At 47.2% G+C, this 13,905-nt stretch overlaps 1 protein-coding gene across 5 annotated transcripts in view; it reads left to right on the top strand.

Annotated features, from left to right (window-relative positions):
* The window catches only part of LOC129380595 (uncharacterized), a 312,042-nt gene that overhangs the window by 201,443 nt on the left and 96,694 nt on the right, over window positions 1-13,905 (top strand). For 3 of the 5 annotated variants that reach the window (XM_055062070.1, XM_055062073.1, XM_055062072.2), the window contains exon 3: window positions 4,972-5,052. The exons of 1 other annotated variant lie outside the window; for it this stretch is intronic. In XM_055062070.1, the coding sequence (XP_054918045.1) occupies window positions 4,972-5,052 (81 nt within the window). Of the gene's footprint in view, window positions 1-4,971; window positions 5,059-13,905 lie in introns of all 5 variants that reach the window. One more of the 5 variants, XR_011892201.1, reaches the window with a different exon arrangement.

Here is a 13,905-nt window from a genome sequence, read left to right as displayed (position 1 = left end):
GATTCGATGGTGCCAATAGGTTGTGTCGCTATATTAATTAAATGCTGAATGCATTTAACATTCTTAGAGAACTTCACGCACTTTCCGAGGGCTATGCGCATCTGTGTGTGGACGTATGTATCTATCTTTATATGTCTGTATTTATGTATGTTTGTTTGTATCTAATCCTTTTCCCGCCTACCTGGGTCTCTGGGTAGTCAGTGGTCGAATAATTAGCTCATCGGGCTGCTGTACTGCAGTACCAGGGTTTGGGACCAAGAATTGTACCAGCTTGGATCACTGAATATGTGGCAATGCGTACATACGTGCCACTTTTCAACGAACATCATTCACGCCGACATGGGTCACTGTAGATGCGGGACTGGGTAGCTGCCGCTGTTCGAAAAAAGTATTTGACGCCGACTTACTACTCGCTATGTGCCACTCGCTATGTGCCATTCCGTCCGTGCCGATCTCCAACGAATACCTTTGATGGCAGCTTTGGTCACTGTATATATGCGAGTAGACGTGTGCCGCTCTTCCTTGAACGTCTTTTACGCCAACTTGGGTAAATATGCACGTGCCACTGGGAGGTGGGGCGCTCTAGAATGACAATAAGGCTCCCTTACATCTATCCGATGCTGACTGAATCGAACACACGTCACAAGGGTCCTTCCACGACAGCAACCCGACGCATTAGCCGACTGCGCAACAAATTCACTGCGTATGTGCCGCTTTTCTGTGAGCGCCTTTCACGCCAACGCTTTAGTGACCTGCGTCATGAATGCACTGGGTATGTACCGCTATTCAATGAAACTCGCGTTAACTTGAGTCACTGAGCATGTTCCATTGAGTGTGCGCCAAGTGAGGGAAGAATTCTCAGCGTTCGCACATACCGGTGCGCCACGCTTGCCGTCTCTGAGGCCGCGCGCAACCTTCTTATCAGCGTCGCTAGATGGCGCAGCGTGTCCAGAAATAAGCGCGAGAGAGGAGCCCGGTTGCTGCATTACGCGTTTCTCATCGTCCGAACGCACCGGCGCTCCATGCATTTCGGAGGCCACGTGCAGGCTTCACAGAGGTTGTGGCGCTGGATGGTACCGAGTATTCTTAGGAAAGTGCAAAAGAGGAATCCCGCTGCCGTACATGACTCGTGCAAAACTGGTTTCGACGGTGGCAATAACATTGTGTCGCTATATTATTTCAACGCTAAACGCATTACCGTCGACGTTCATCGTAAGTTGGGTGCTGTCGAAATTTTTTATTTATTTATTTATTTATTTATTTGTTTATTTATTTATAATAACTGCTAATCGCTTCCATGTTATTGCAAAATTGGCTTCACAATATTCACGCACACAACAGAGGCACAGGAACTAACCTGGATAAAGCTTCCGAAGAGAACTCTAAGGAATGGGTAAATTGTTCATGCGTGTGCTGGTGAAGATATGGCAGACAATGCAAATCACAAAATAAATGAGTTATATGGCATGATTAGCTGGCAAGCTGCGTTACATAATCAATTCCAGGGCAAAAATTCTGGCCATAACCAACTTGCCCCTTTAGAGTCCACGAGCCCACAATAAGCGCTAGACTAATCATGCACTTGAATAGCTAGAAGTAAGGTGCCAAATTCAATTCTACTTCGACAGCCACTAGTCGCGTCTGTAGCAGTGCCTGTTCTCACGGCCGAATTTCGGGAGGAACACTAGTACACTTTCAACATTTACACCATTACAAAATTTTAGGCAGAAAGCAACCATATGCAAGAAGAAGGCACTCCCGTTTGCAGTAATTGTTAGAAGTAGCCATAAGTATAATTTAAGCCCTTGGGATTTATTTGATTCAAACAGCGCGCCTCCAAAGTGGGCGTGAGTTTATTTTTCTTTCATTCTTCTCACAAAACGTAGTTCTTAAAACAATGTAACAAGATATTTAGCAAAACTCTACATAAAAGTCGCCAATAAAGTCCTGGGACTGATGCTAGCACCCGTAAAGTAGCAATGACTGGCACCAAACCGTGATGAGCGTTATTTAAAGAAGCCTCCGTTATATTCTATACACAGTTTTGGCTGCTTCAAGAGATCTCCAAAACAGGCGTTGAAATCATTCTCAGGAATTTGCTTGAGTTGTGCCGTCGCGAGTTTCTGAATATCCTGAACAGTCCTGGAATGCTGCCGCTTCAGTACCAGTCCCAAGTATGGAAACAGGAAGATGTCGGTGGGAAATTTGGTCTATATAGTTAATGGGTGAGCCTGTGGACCCCACGCTTCGATAAGAACTGTGCAACAAGCTAAAGCTGAGTAAGCACGAGCATTGGCATGCTACGAGCAGCCAGCAGCCGCATTCTCGCAAGTGTGGTCCCATGCAATGAATGCGCTTCAGTAGCTGATCAAGGCTGTTGCCATAAGAGAGACCATTAGCATCCTCAGGAAACCAATGGATGTGAATGATACCTTGGCATTATAAAAAAGAGTAATCAGCAGGGTTTGATACTTGATTTCTGGAGGCGAGCCATCGTCGGTCATATTCAATTTCTCTCCCTGTACTCCGTTTTTTTTTTTTTTATAAATTTCACTGAAAGTACCATGTTTCGTTGTCTGTGACGATGTGATCCAGCAATGAAGGGTTCGACTCCACGGCCTCACTCAACTCTGCAGCAGTGAGATCTGAGTTTGTTGCTATTCTGTCAAGAAATGATGGAAAAAGTCCGTTTTTTTCCCTATCTCGCGCGATCTGCTGAATTTTGCAGCTGATATAGAGCACATCCTCCAACATTTTGAAGCTAATCGGACACTTTTGGTGCAGCGCTCCATTGTCTATTCTGAACGATTGGTTCATGGACGTCCATTTCTTGCTTGAGTCATGACAAACGTCTTCTCGCCCATTGGAAAGTCAGGCATACCATTCAGGCTCAACGCCACAGGAGAATAAATTGTCACGATAAACAGTTCTGCTCACCTTGTAAGTCGCTGCGGCTGTTTTTGTAAACTGCAGAAAAAATTTATGTTCGCTCTTTGTATAATGGGGGAATTCATGAGAGTAGGGAAGAAGAGTGACCGATTTTGGCGGGCACAGATACTCCTTTTACTACATCTTCACACGCCCAGAAACAATTCACCGACGATTACGATATTCCTTAATGCGCAATTTGAGCGCAGCTGTATACGTTTTAACAGTTCGCGATATATGGACTTGCGCGTACACTCTGTCTCGTGCGGCACGTTGCAAACGAAGCGAAATGTGGCCCGACTGCCGGGTTAATTTGGAGATCGCGAAAGCCAGTGCATGGATGACGCATGGGTGCCATTCACAGCAGCCGCCACTTACATACCTCCGAGACGACGCCCGCTACTCTGGCGCCATCTCGGGGCCATCGTCGCCACACGACGATTTTCTTCTCACGCTTTCGCCATACCCTCCTCCGCTTTCCGCCTCATGGTTCCGCCGCACCCTCATCTCCACTGTCCTCCTCGCGTTTTTGATCCCCCGGTGCGCTCCGCGTTCGCTTTCATCTTTCAGTGTGCTCGTTCGCTCACTTACGCCGCCGCCGACGACAACGCCGACGACGCTTGCCGCAGGAATGGGCCCTAAGAGCTGCGTTCTAAAAGGGAACTAGGCTAAAAGAGAGACAGCTATTTGTTTAAAAGCAGTGAGGCTTGTCGTCGTAAAGATATTTGTGTACGTGCTACTATGAGGGGGAGGGGGCAAAAACATTATAGTGTTAACCTGACACGTTAAACATTTTACCGCATCACCTGTTTCTCTCTAGGTCTTTCGCCGACTTGCATTGCACGGAAACTACGCCAACGGCTGACATGGCTTAACATAGGACAGCACACTTCTCTTAGTGGCGCGTGATTTCCGTTTTTTGTCACCTTATAGTGTTGTACTAAGTGCCACAATATGATGCACTAAGTGTCATGGATTGTTCTTAATATTGTTTGTGTATACCTGATCATAGGCACTGCTTTGTGTTTAGTGTTTATTGTTGTAAAGCATGTAATACGTTATTGTATTAATTTCTATCTTGGCCCTGTAAAGGGCTGATAGTATGTTCAAGCAAATAAATACAAATAACTAAATATAACGAGTCGGTGTATACGTACAGCCACCTGTACTACTGCGACATATGCGCCGGTTACCGGCATTGTTCTCTACGAAATAAAGCAACGACGCAAGAAACGCTACCACATACCTTCATTGCGACAGGTATATAACTTCAAGCGCAACCGCTAGTTTAAAAATACAAATTTATTTCTTTCTCTCCTTCTACCGTTTTAAAGCGAACCTTTGGCTTTTACGCCCGTTTTCACACTAGGACTTTTTTCGCTATAGGCGCGTCCTCTTGCGCAGCTAAGTTACTAGGCACGCTCGTCGCTGTACACCTACTAGCTTTTTGAGACACCCGCGCTGTCGGGCGAGAGTTTATGGTGTCCGAAGGCTTAGATACTGGGGTCGGTGGTGGCGCTGTATCACGTTTCTCCATCGCCCGAGTGCGTTCATCACGGCTGAAGTTCACTGCGCGTCTCTTGTCGAGATGCACCATTTTGTCTTGCCGGCTCACCACAGCTTCGCTTAGACCGAAACGGTGCGTGGGGTCAAGATGATTTTACCACAGAAACGGAACGTGTCACAGGTATGCCGTCTTTCCATTGACCTCGCCTTGCTTAGCTTCCGGCAGCAGCATACGTCAACATATATGCTTTCCATTCTCGCGCACCAACGCTCGGAGACATCAAATTGCTTTTAGAATTATCTCATGACTCGTTAACGCACAGCTTCCTCCAAATGGTGTGTAATTGTGTTCTAGAGCCTTGTTCAATTAGCAGAACGTATTACCATATTCTTCTTTGCCTATATTAATATCTTCTAGCCCCTTCGTCTATGATGTCGAAATTTACTGTTCTTTTCTGGCTAACACATATTAATGCCATATACTTGCAAACCTGTTTGCGGCTCAGAAATCTAATTGTCCTCTCATTTTCCTGGCAGACCAGTAACGGAGCACCAACAACAATCTTGGAACTTTATTGTCATGCCTTTATATACAAATACACGCCGTGAAGGTCCCAGGTGAGGGTGAGTCATGTAATTTTGCACGTGCTGATGTATTTTGCGATAATGCGGAAGTTACTTTTCCGCTTGGATTCCCGCATAAATTTGATTCTTTTTTGCCGCATAGGTGCATAATAGCACCTATTCCCACACAGTGATAGCTGCGAATGTTGTGTCACTGGTTGCGTCATTGCGGAAGGCCCAAATGCTTTAATTTTTGGAGGGTATTCTAGGTCGTGGTGTGAGTAGCGCAATAGTGGAGGGAACCCAAGTACCCAAATTTACATGTATTTTCCGTTTGTTAGATAGGAAGTAGAACAAGACAAATACACGCCACCGAACAAAGTAACAAATAAATGTGACCTCTCCATTTCTGCCCCCACTCTTCTGGTCACGTGTAGAGGGAGTACGCGTAGCCCTTCGCGGTCCGAAACCGCACGCTGCCAAGTTGCGGACGCAAGCGTGCGACTGTTGTGCGCCCCACCAAGGCGCATTTGCATGCGCGGCGCGTACAAGCAGCACCTACCATCGACGCCCGATCACACACGGCCGCGGCTTCCGCGCGCGACGAGCGAAACCATGCGCCCACGCTGGCCGCCGGGGAAGCCATTGTTGTCGAACTGTTCGGTGGCATGCTCGTGCACGGGGCCATCATCCTGGCGGTTCTCACGCTTGCGTCCACTGCCCCACCACCACTTACGCTCGCTTCTTTCCGGTTCGACTTCCGACGTGACCGGCATCGCGATAGAGCGCTCCCGCTAGCTCCGTCCGGCGGGGCGCGTTTCCCGAGTGTGGCGGCCCCGAGTCCCTGGTGACGCGCGCTCTTCGTGCTGGGCAGGTCGTCACGCTCGGAAGCAGTTCTCCTGGGCGGTGATTTCACGTGCGGTTCCCGTGTGCGTCATGCCGTATTACGGTGTTGTGTTCCTTCCGAGCGCTCGTAGATGCAAAAACCACAGACTCAGACTCTTTGCAGTCTGGCGCCATTTACTGCGATAAGCAGTCAACTTGCAATTTTCGCTTAGTCCACTTCTTTCACTGTTCCTGCAGGCGCTTCACACTGACGTCTGTAAAATACTCTCACTCGGTCCCGCGTCTGTTCGTTCTTAACTTTTGTACAAGATTTGTCTAAACACAGTCTTCAAATAGTCCATCTTCGGGACTTCGTTGATTAGGACGGTCTCGCGTACGCGCTTGAAAATTTACATTGCAAATCTTCCAAGTCTAAACAGTGCGAAAGACATGATAAGCAAGCACCTTAGACTTCATTATGTATCAGCTAGCCCACGTCAACGCCCTGGTTCAGATCTTCTGATCACTCTGTTCCAAATGTTATCTCCGTATCTTTTCCCGTTCCCCCTTGAAGACCACTAAAGACCGCCAAGCAGGTGGTAGTGTGGACGTCTTTATTTAGGGCTAGCAGTGTCACTGAAAAGTCAGCCGTGCTGCCTTTTACCGTGAAGTGTTGAAAACATTTCAAGATAACCATAGAGAACGATCCTTTAGAAATTGTGAAAAGCCCTCACTTCCTTTTTGTAATATTGTATAGACGTATCGCATGCACAAAACGTTTGGGACTGGTATAGACTAAAAGAACAATATGGTACGTGTTTTCAAGGTGGCTGATTGGGCTAGTTGGTGGTCCATTATCCTAAGTGTATAGCGCGAAGTTTAAATGTACGTGGACGTACGCACGACAAGGTCGAGCACTTCATTCACAAATTTTACGCTACTTGGCGGGTGCACATTGGGGAATTCTGCAGTTACCTTGTTTATGCTCCACGTTACTTTGATGTGGTCAATACCCGAGTATTTGCTGCCAGTAATACAAGGATTGTCTCGTTCGGGAGAGATGAACTTGTACTTGATAATCGCAAGGAGTCTTCATCTCTGCCTTGGCGTACCGAAGGCGACTTCAAGTACAATGGTTCGAGCAAATGCACGACACGATAGCCACCTGTGACTGTGCTACAACAACAAGAAATATATCTCTACTTCTTCCGCATCTTTACGCAGCGTAAGTCCCATGCACTATCGACAACGCTACCTTTAAGAAACGGATGTCTTCTATATGCTCAGCCACCTGAGCATCAAGCAAGCGTTCCGGAATACAAGCGCTATAGGCATCGGCAACCACATCGCATTCACGCGCAGACGCAAGTGCGTGTAGAGATCGAATACATAAAGAAGAAATGCGAAGTTCCTCCCTCGGTTGCTTTCGAGCCGCTTTTTTCTACGGCTTCACGAGAAATATGCAGGAAGAAAACAGCGATTCAAGGTGCTTTTTGTATTCAGGATAGTTCACCGTGTGGCCTTCTCAAAGATACAGCGCCTACTTAACATTACTTGCTCGACACCATGCACTACAACAGAGCTGTTCGAGTTATGTGCCATACTATGTCCCACCTGTGGCAAGTTATCTTTTCGGCCACTTTCATTTCCGTTTACCTTACTATTTCCACCATTTCAATTAAACATAACAGTCTTTACCATGTGCTTTCGCTGGTTTCATTGTGTCTTTCTTCTTTCGGTTGTAACTGACAAAAAGAAAGAGAAAGAAAACATAAAAGAAAAACGAGCTTGTTGGATCCCCTTAGTCTTCATACTGAAAGAAACGAAGTTCATTGCTGGATGTGATGCGCCTTAGAATTGGGCGATCTGCGCAAACTTGAAGTCGGCGATAGGAAGCATCTTGCGGACCCGCTAAAGTACGTCCTGTCCTGACAGATCAGAGAACGTAAAGCGGTAAAAATGAAGGGTGCGAGGCGGCAACCGCATGGTTATTAAATTTTTGTATAGCAGTTTATTAAAAAATGAAACCTTCTACAGAATGTCTCATTAGGCCACAAAAGAGCGCACCATGAGAAAATAGCAACCGTACCACCCATCTCCTCGTGCACGCTAGTGCTTGGAGACGCTATGTGGCATTACGGAGAAATCATTTTTGTTGTTGTTGTTTTTCAATCTTTTGCGACTTTTTGTGGCAGGTAAGTGTGATAGCGGCAATAGCTGACATGAAATTGCATGAAATAATCTTTAATAGATATGGCTGTCAAACTCTCGTGTCATACCGTGTGTCCCAGGTTAGGAAAGCTTATAGAAGAAAAAAGAAAGGACAGAAAAAAAAGACCTGTGTAAGGTGCAATTATGAAACCTACACGTCAGTTCGTACCAAATCTGACGACCGAACACCCTAGCTTTTATAACTCTATCGTTCACCGTGCTTTTTTTTTTCTTTTCGTCTTATATCATAGCAGCTTGGCTAACGCTATCTGCGACATCCTGTATTTATTTTGGTGCCCACCAGCTCGTGACAATGTTTACAGAGCTTTCAACTATGGCTTCTCTCATCGCGTGTGTAGTTTGATCTCGCTGTTGTGTACAATAATCCTTTATCGCATTAAAGGAGACCAGCAGCCTGAAGGGTGCGAACATTTCTACTGTTTACGCCACCTTCGAAGTTTGCCCAGCTTAGCCAGCGCACTACTTTCGATATCGCCCGGGTCGATGGCATAAATACGTGCTTAGCGTTGCGTGTTATGTAACGCTATTATTCAATACACACGACAAAAGTGAGACACACGTTTGCGACGCACTTCGCGAACAGCCGTACTGCGCTGTACTGCGAAGAGCAGCCGTGCAACAGCCGCAAAAACTGACGATGCTTCATCTACAGACAAGAAAATAAGAGAACACATCTAGAGGCAAGCACAATACGGTACAAAACAATATAAGCTTGTCTCACTTTGACAATCATCTGCGATGGTTTCTGCAAATTATTTCTTATAGCACACCTGCAAGCTGACTCTCGTTTATGTAAACTGTACGTGCGTAGTCAGGCCGCTGCAAAATTCAACGTACGCCGCTAGTCACAATGACCTTTTTTCCCCGCACCTTCTTCCTGCACACAATTCACTTTCGCCTTGATTATGCTGCCAGGGTCGTGACTGAGCCACAGCGCGTCCGCACACCCGTCATGGTGGTTCCACAGGGCAGCGCCTACTTAAGTGCCCGGCATACATCTCTGCAGGCAGGTGTCATGCAAGCGGGTTTAATGGATGTCCACTGCTGCCGCACAAAACGGCAGCGCCGCACCGGCTCGGCGTCCACTTCCTGCATAGATCGACGGGGGCGCCGGCCGAACGCTGCTGCTACTGCCGTGCTTGGGGACCTTTCTTTGCGAAGGTCGCGGGTTGAAACTTTGACGAAAGGAGGTCACGCGGCTGCCGGATTTGGACGAGGAAAACCGGCTCTCCCTTATAGCAGCGACCAGGGCGGATCCACGTCTCTGCGGGCCAGCGCGCAGGCCGCACCTCAGTGCGACAAAAGGTGTCTCTGGGCGTGAGTGCGAGCGAAAGGGTGAGGAACGCATTTCACGCGGAAGCGACCACGCGTTGCGCTTTAATTACGCGATCGGAGGGATACGAATGGAGATCCGTTACGCATCGTGGCGGCGAGCCGCGCGGTACGAGACAGTTGCATAAAGAGATTACGAGAGTTGGCCACGCTTCGCGCGTAAATCGTAACGCCTAATCAAAAGTCGAGGCGGGCGTTGTTTACTGGGAGGATCTAAAAACATATCTACGTCAAGATTCAAACACTACGTGCCCTGTATAATTTCCCGAGTACCGTTCAGCAAACAAAAACAATTAAACGAAAATGGTTGAGAGGGGGGGAAAAACTCAGCTATACAGGGAACGAGATGACTTAGTGCTGTGCCGGTCTGTGGTGGCCTCGAATGAAACGCGCTATACAACCGCTTTCATTCTACGGAGGAGCATTAATATAACTCCGCCGTTTCAGGTGCCAAGCGATAACATCACTGTCTCTCCTTTATATAAGTACATTCACTGGAAGTGCAGCAACTTTCTGAATACATTATTTGGCTGTAGAAAATTTCTCTCATTTCGAAATGTTAGACTAATGTTCAACTGTGTTGGCTGCCAACCTATGCAGGCAACAGTTTCTACAGAATGTCTTTTGAACAGGTACAATACACGTCAAAGAACCTCTAACTGATCCTGTGTCAGGCTATTGCCCCCTGTTTTCGGCTGGTCTTATAACTATGAACGAGAGAGACACGCATATCACTATATTGCTTTACAACCTTGAACGATTTCATGCGCAGGCGCAGGATAGCGCCACCCCCAAGCATCTCAAAGGCCAAGCACAGAAACTCTGCGCCAGGTCTTTCGAATGCTTTAGCGGGTGTGTTAACGCAATATTAAATTCTGTGATTTTACGTGCCAAAAGCACGGTATGATTATGAGGCACGCAGTAATGGGGTACTCCGGATCTATTCTGACGACATGGTGTTCTTTAACATGCACCAATACACGGTAGACGAACGTTCTTGCATTTCACCCCCATGTGATGCTGCCGTGACGGCCGGGATTTGATCCTGCGCCTTCGGTCTGAACAGCGCAATGCCAAAGCCACTACGCCACCACGGTGGGCGCACGGGCGTGAGAAGCGAAGTCACGGCTACAGGTTTCTTGCGTGCCGCTAGTCTTTCGACTGAGCGACTCCTGTCAAGAGATGTCGCAGCATTATTGCAGATGGTAAAAAAGGCATCACATATATCTGAGGACAGACAGACAGACAGACAGACAGACAGACAGGCAGACAGACAGACAGGCAGACAGGCAGACAGACAGACAGACAGACAGACGGACAGACGGACAAACAGACGGACGGACGGACGGACGGACGGACGGACGGACGGACGGACGGACGGACGGACGGACGGACGGACGGACGGACGGACGGACGGACGGACGGACGGACGGACGGACGGACGGACGGACGGACGGACGGACAGACAGACAGACAGACAGACAGACAGACAGACAGACAGACAGACAGACAGACAGACAGACAGACAGACAGACAGACAGACAGACAGACAGACAGACAGACAGACAGACAGACAGACAGACAGACAGACAGACAGACAGACAGACAGACAGACAGACAGACAGACAGACAGACAGACAGACAGACAGACAGACAGACAGACAGACAGACAGACAGACAGACAGACAGACAGACAGACGGACGGACGGACGGACGGACGGACGGACGGACGGACGGACGGACGGACGGACGGACGGACGGACGGACGGACGGACGGACGGACGGACGGACGGACGGACGGACGGACGGACGGACGGACGGACGGACGGACGGACGGACGGATCTTTTTTTCCAGCCATCTCATCGTCTCACGGTATCGAAATATGTAATGGCGCCGAGCGGTTAATATTTTTTACGTTTCTCCTGAATAAAGCAGCTGAAGCTATTTGCTTATAAGAGAGAAAATAAATTTCTTTATTAACAGTAACAGTATAGAGAACTCTGGCTACTGAAGAGACCGCTATCCCAAAATCATAGCTAAACACACAGACATACACACACCTACACACAAAAAACACTCTAAACGAGAAGCAATATAGAGTAAGGATAAAAGCTTTTCACAATCGTTTAGAGTGAAAGAAACACACTACACACACTCTCCGAACATGCTAATAACGTGACATAATGTTGCAAATCTATAAATCATGCGTAATGCAGAGTCACCGCATAAAGTCTGACAAGCGGAAGTAGTCCTCGCTGCACGGTTAAAGTTTTAAGTTCACAAGAAAACGTATAAAAAGGACACTAAAGGCTTGAAATTCTTGATAATAAATTGACGGGAAAAAAGAACAGCACACTAAAGCACACACAATGTCAATGATATGACAAAGTCTTCATGACATTACCGTGAGATAAAAAAAAACGTTACTTAAATAGCACTATTCACAAGGAACCAATGAGGTCACTCACTGCCCACAAATAAATTGCACAGGCTTTCACAGGTTCTTTTTGTTTTATGGATAGGACGAGGGTTCGAGCAAGCTGTGTGCAGGTAACGGACGCCTATATAACTAAGACGTCAAGACGATCTCTGTCTCCTGACGTTGGTCAAATTATAGACATTCGATGAGGGTATGTTCTACAGACACTTCCGGGTTGCCACTATGTACGCAGTCGGAAGGGGGTCTTTCCTGTATGGGATATAGAAAACGGGGCGTATTCGCCACTTTGAGACGCATACGATGTCACAGTGTGTCTAAAGCCCATCCTGCCTTGTGGTTTTGTGAGAAGCGTAACAAATGGTCTATGTTGTATAAACTAAATTATTTTCTCCGCTCATCGAATAACGTGGTCTTTGATAATTTGCGCCTCAGTCCCTGAAGTGATGTAATGAATTTTGATGCAACAAATAGTATTAGTGGAAGTGCATGTAAAGTATTCTCCGCAGAAGCTATTGTGTCCGCTACTTCATTTCCCGTTATTTCCATATGGATCCATTGCAAGCGGATCTAATGACCGAAACAAGAGGCAAGGATAAATGTTTTCTTTAATATCGTATCAAAGCAAAGAGTTGCCACCATGAAAATAGTATTACATTGGTGTCTTCGGAGCTGCTTGGCATTTTTAGCAGATTACCCAATTGAATATGTACTTCCAGCCATGAATGCTGCAGCTTGTAGAGAGAAAGAGAGGGAAAGAGATAGAAAATGGAGAGAAGGCAGGGAGGTTAAGCAGACGCGTGTCTGCTTTGCTACCATGCACTGGGGCAAGGGCATAAAGGTACGAAGAGAGAGAAAGAATGGAAGAGAGAGAGAGAGCACTAATTGTGCGCATACGTGAAAATGTGCAGCAAGTCTATAAATGGTCGCAGTGAGCTGACGACTTGAGGTTTTAGAGGAATGCTTTCAAATATCTTCGTTTACAAAACGTCATGATGCCTCCTGAAAGCATGCCCGCACTGTATGCGGAGCGTTCAGTACATGTAAGATGCTTAGAGCATATGGTATCTGCAGCTTAGTAAAGCGCATTAGAGAAGTTAGCCTAGCGGCAGGCTTGAGATGCTATTCCAGGTGACCTGGTGCAAAATGAAAAAAAAAATAGAAGTGAAATAAAAAGAAACACGAAGAACATACTTACTATTGTTACCTTTCTTTTGACCAGTGCTGGCTTGTTATTTCATAATGAGTGTATATTTTTTCTATGTGAAAATCAGAAGCCGCTGCCACCTAAATGTGCCAACATCTCCTAAACATCATGCATGAAAAAGTCGCAGTTTCGCCCGAACGGCGAAGCATCGATTGCGATAGCAATTTAGTAGACATTTATAAGTAGGGATATTAGTTTTATTGGCCGTATAAACTTGTAAGCATTCACTTACTAAGTGAATTAACAAGCGTGGTGTCACGCGCGCACAGGCAAGCATGAACACATCACATGCCATGACCGCGGACACTCGCTTTCAAAACATCGGCGTGAGGAAGAGCGGCAGCAGCAGCGCGCGAAGTCACCTTCGTGCTGCCTATCACTTCAACGCAAACTGAGCGGCGAGAATACAGCTCACACGAAGCTATGAGCCGTTGGCCGAACTATACTCTGTCCCCATCGCACATCGCTTTCAAAAAAGGGCCCACGCGGCCACACGCGGCCGCGCCATACGCAGTTGCCGCAGGAGTAAAACAGCCACCCTCCCATTCCGTCACCTTCCCCCCGGTGTCTTTCACGCGACCGAAGACGGCGCGCTTCCTCCTCGCTTTCCTCTCTTGCGCGCGCGAGATTGAGCCACCATCGTCGGCTCACGCTCGCACGCTTTCACTCCCACATACAGCACACGGCGCGCGGCGGCGATATTATCGCCCTTGGACTTTATACAGAACATCACGGCGATGGCGATGACGATGGCAGAAATGCGCATGGAGTTTCCATATAATTGCTATCACAATAAAACAAAACAAGAAACACGTACAGGCGCGCAAAACGCACTAGCACAAAAGTTATTTACACAGTCTCATTGGGGCCTGT

The sequence above is a fragment of the Dermacentor andersoni genome, chromosome 1 (genome assembly GCF_023375885.2).
Source record: "Dermacentor andersoni chromosome 1, qqDerAnde1_hic_scaffold, whole genome shotgun sequence".
Lineage (NCBI taxonomy): Eukaryota > Metazoa > Arthropoda > Arachnida > Ixodida > Ixodidae > Dermacentor > Dermacentor andersoni.
This window is presented reverse-complemented; position numbering and strand designations above follow the sequence as displayed.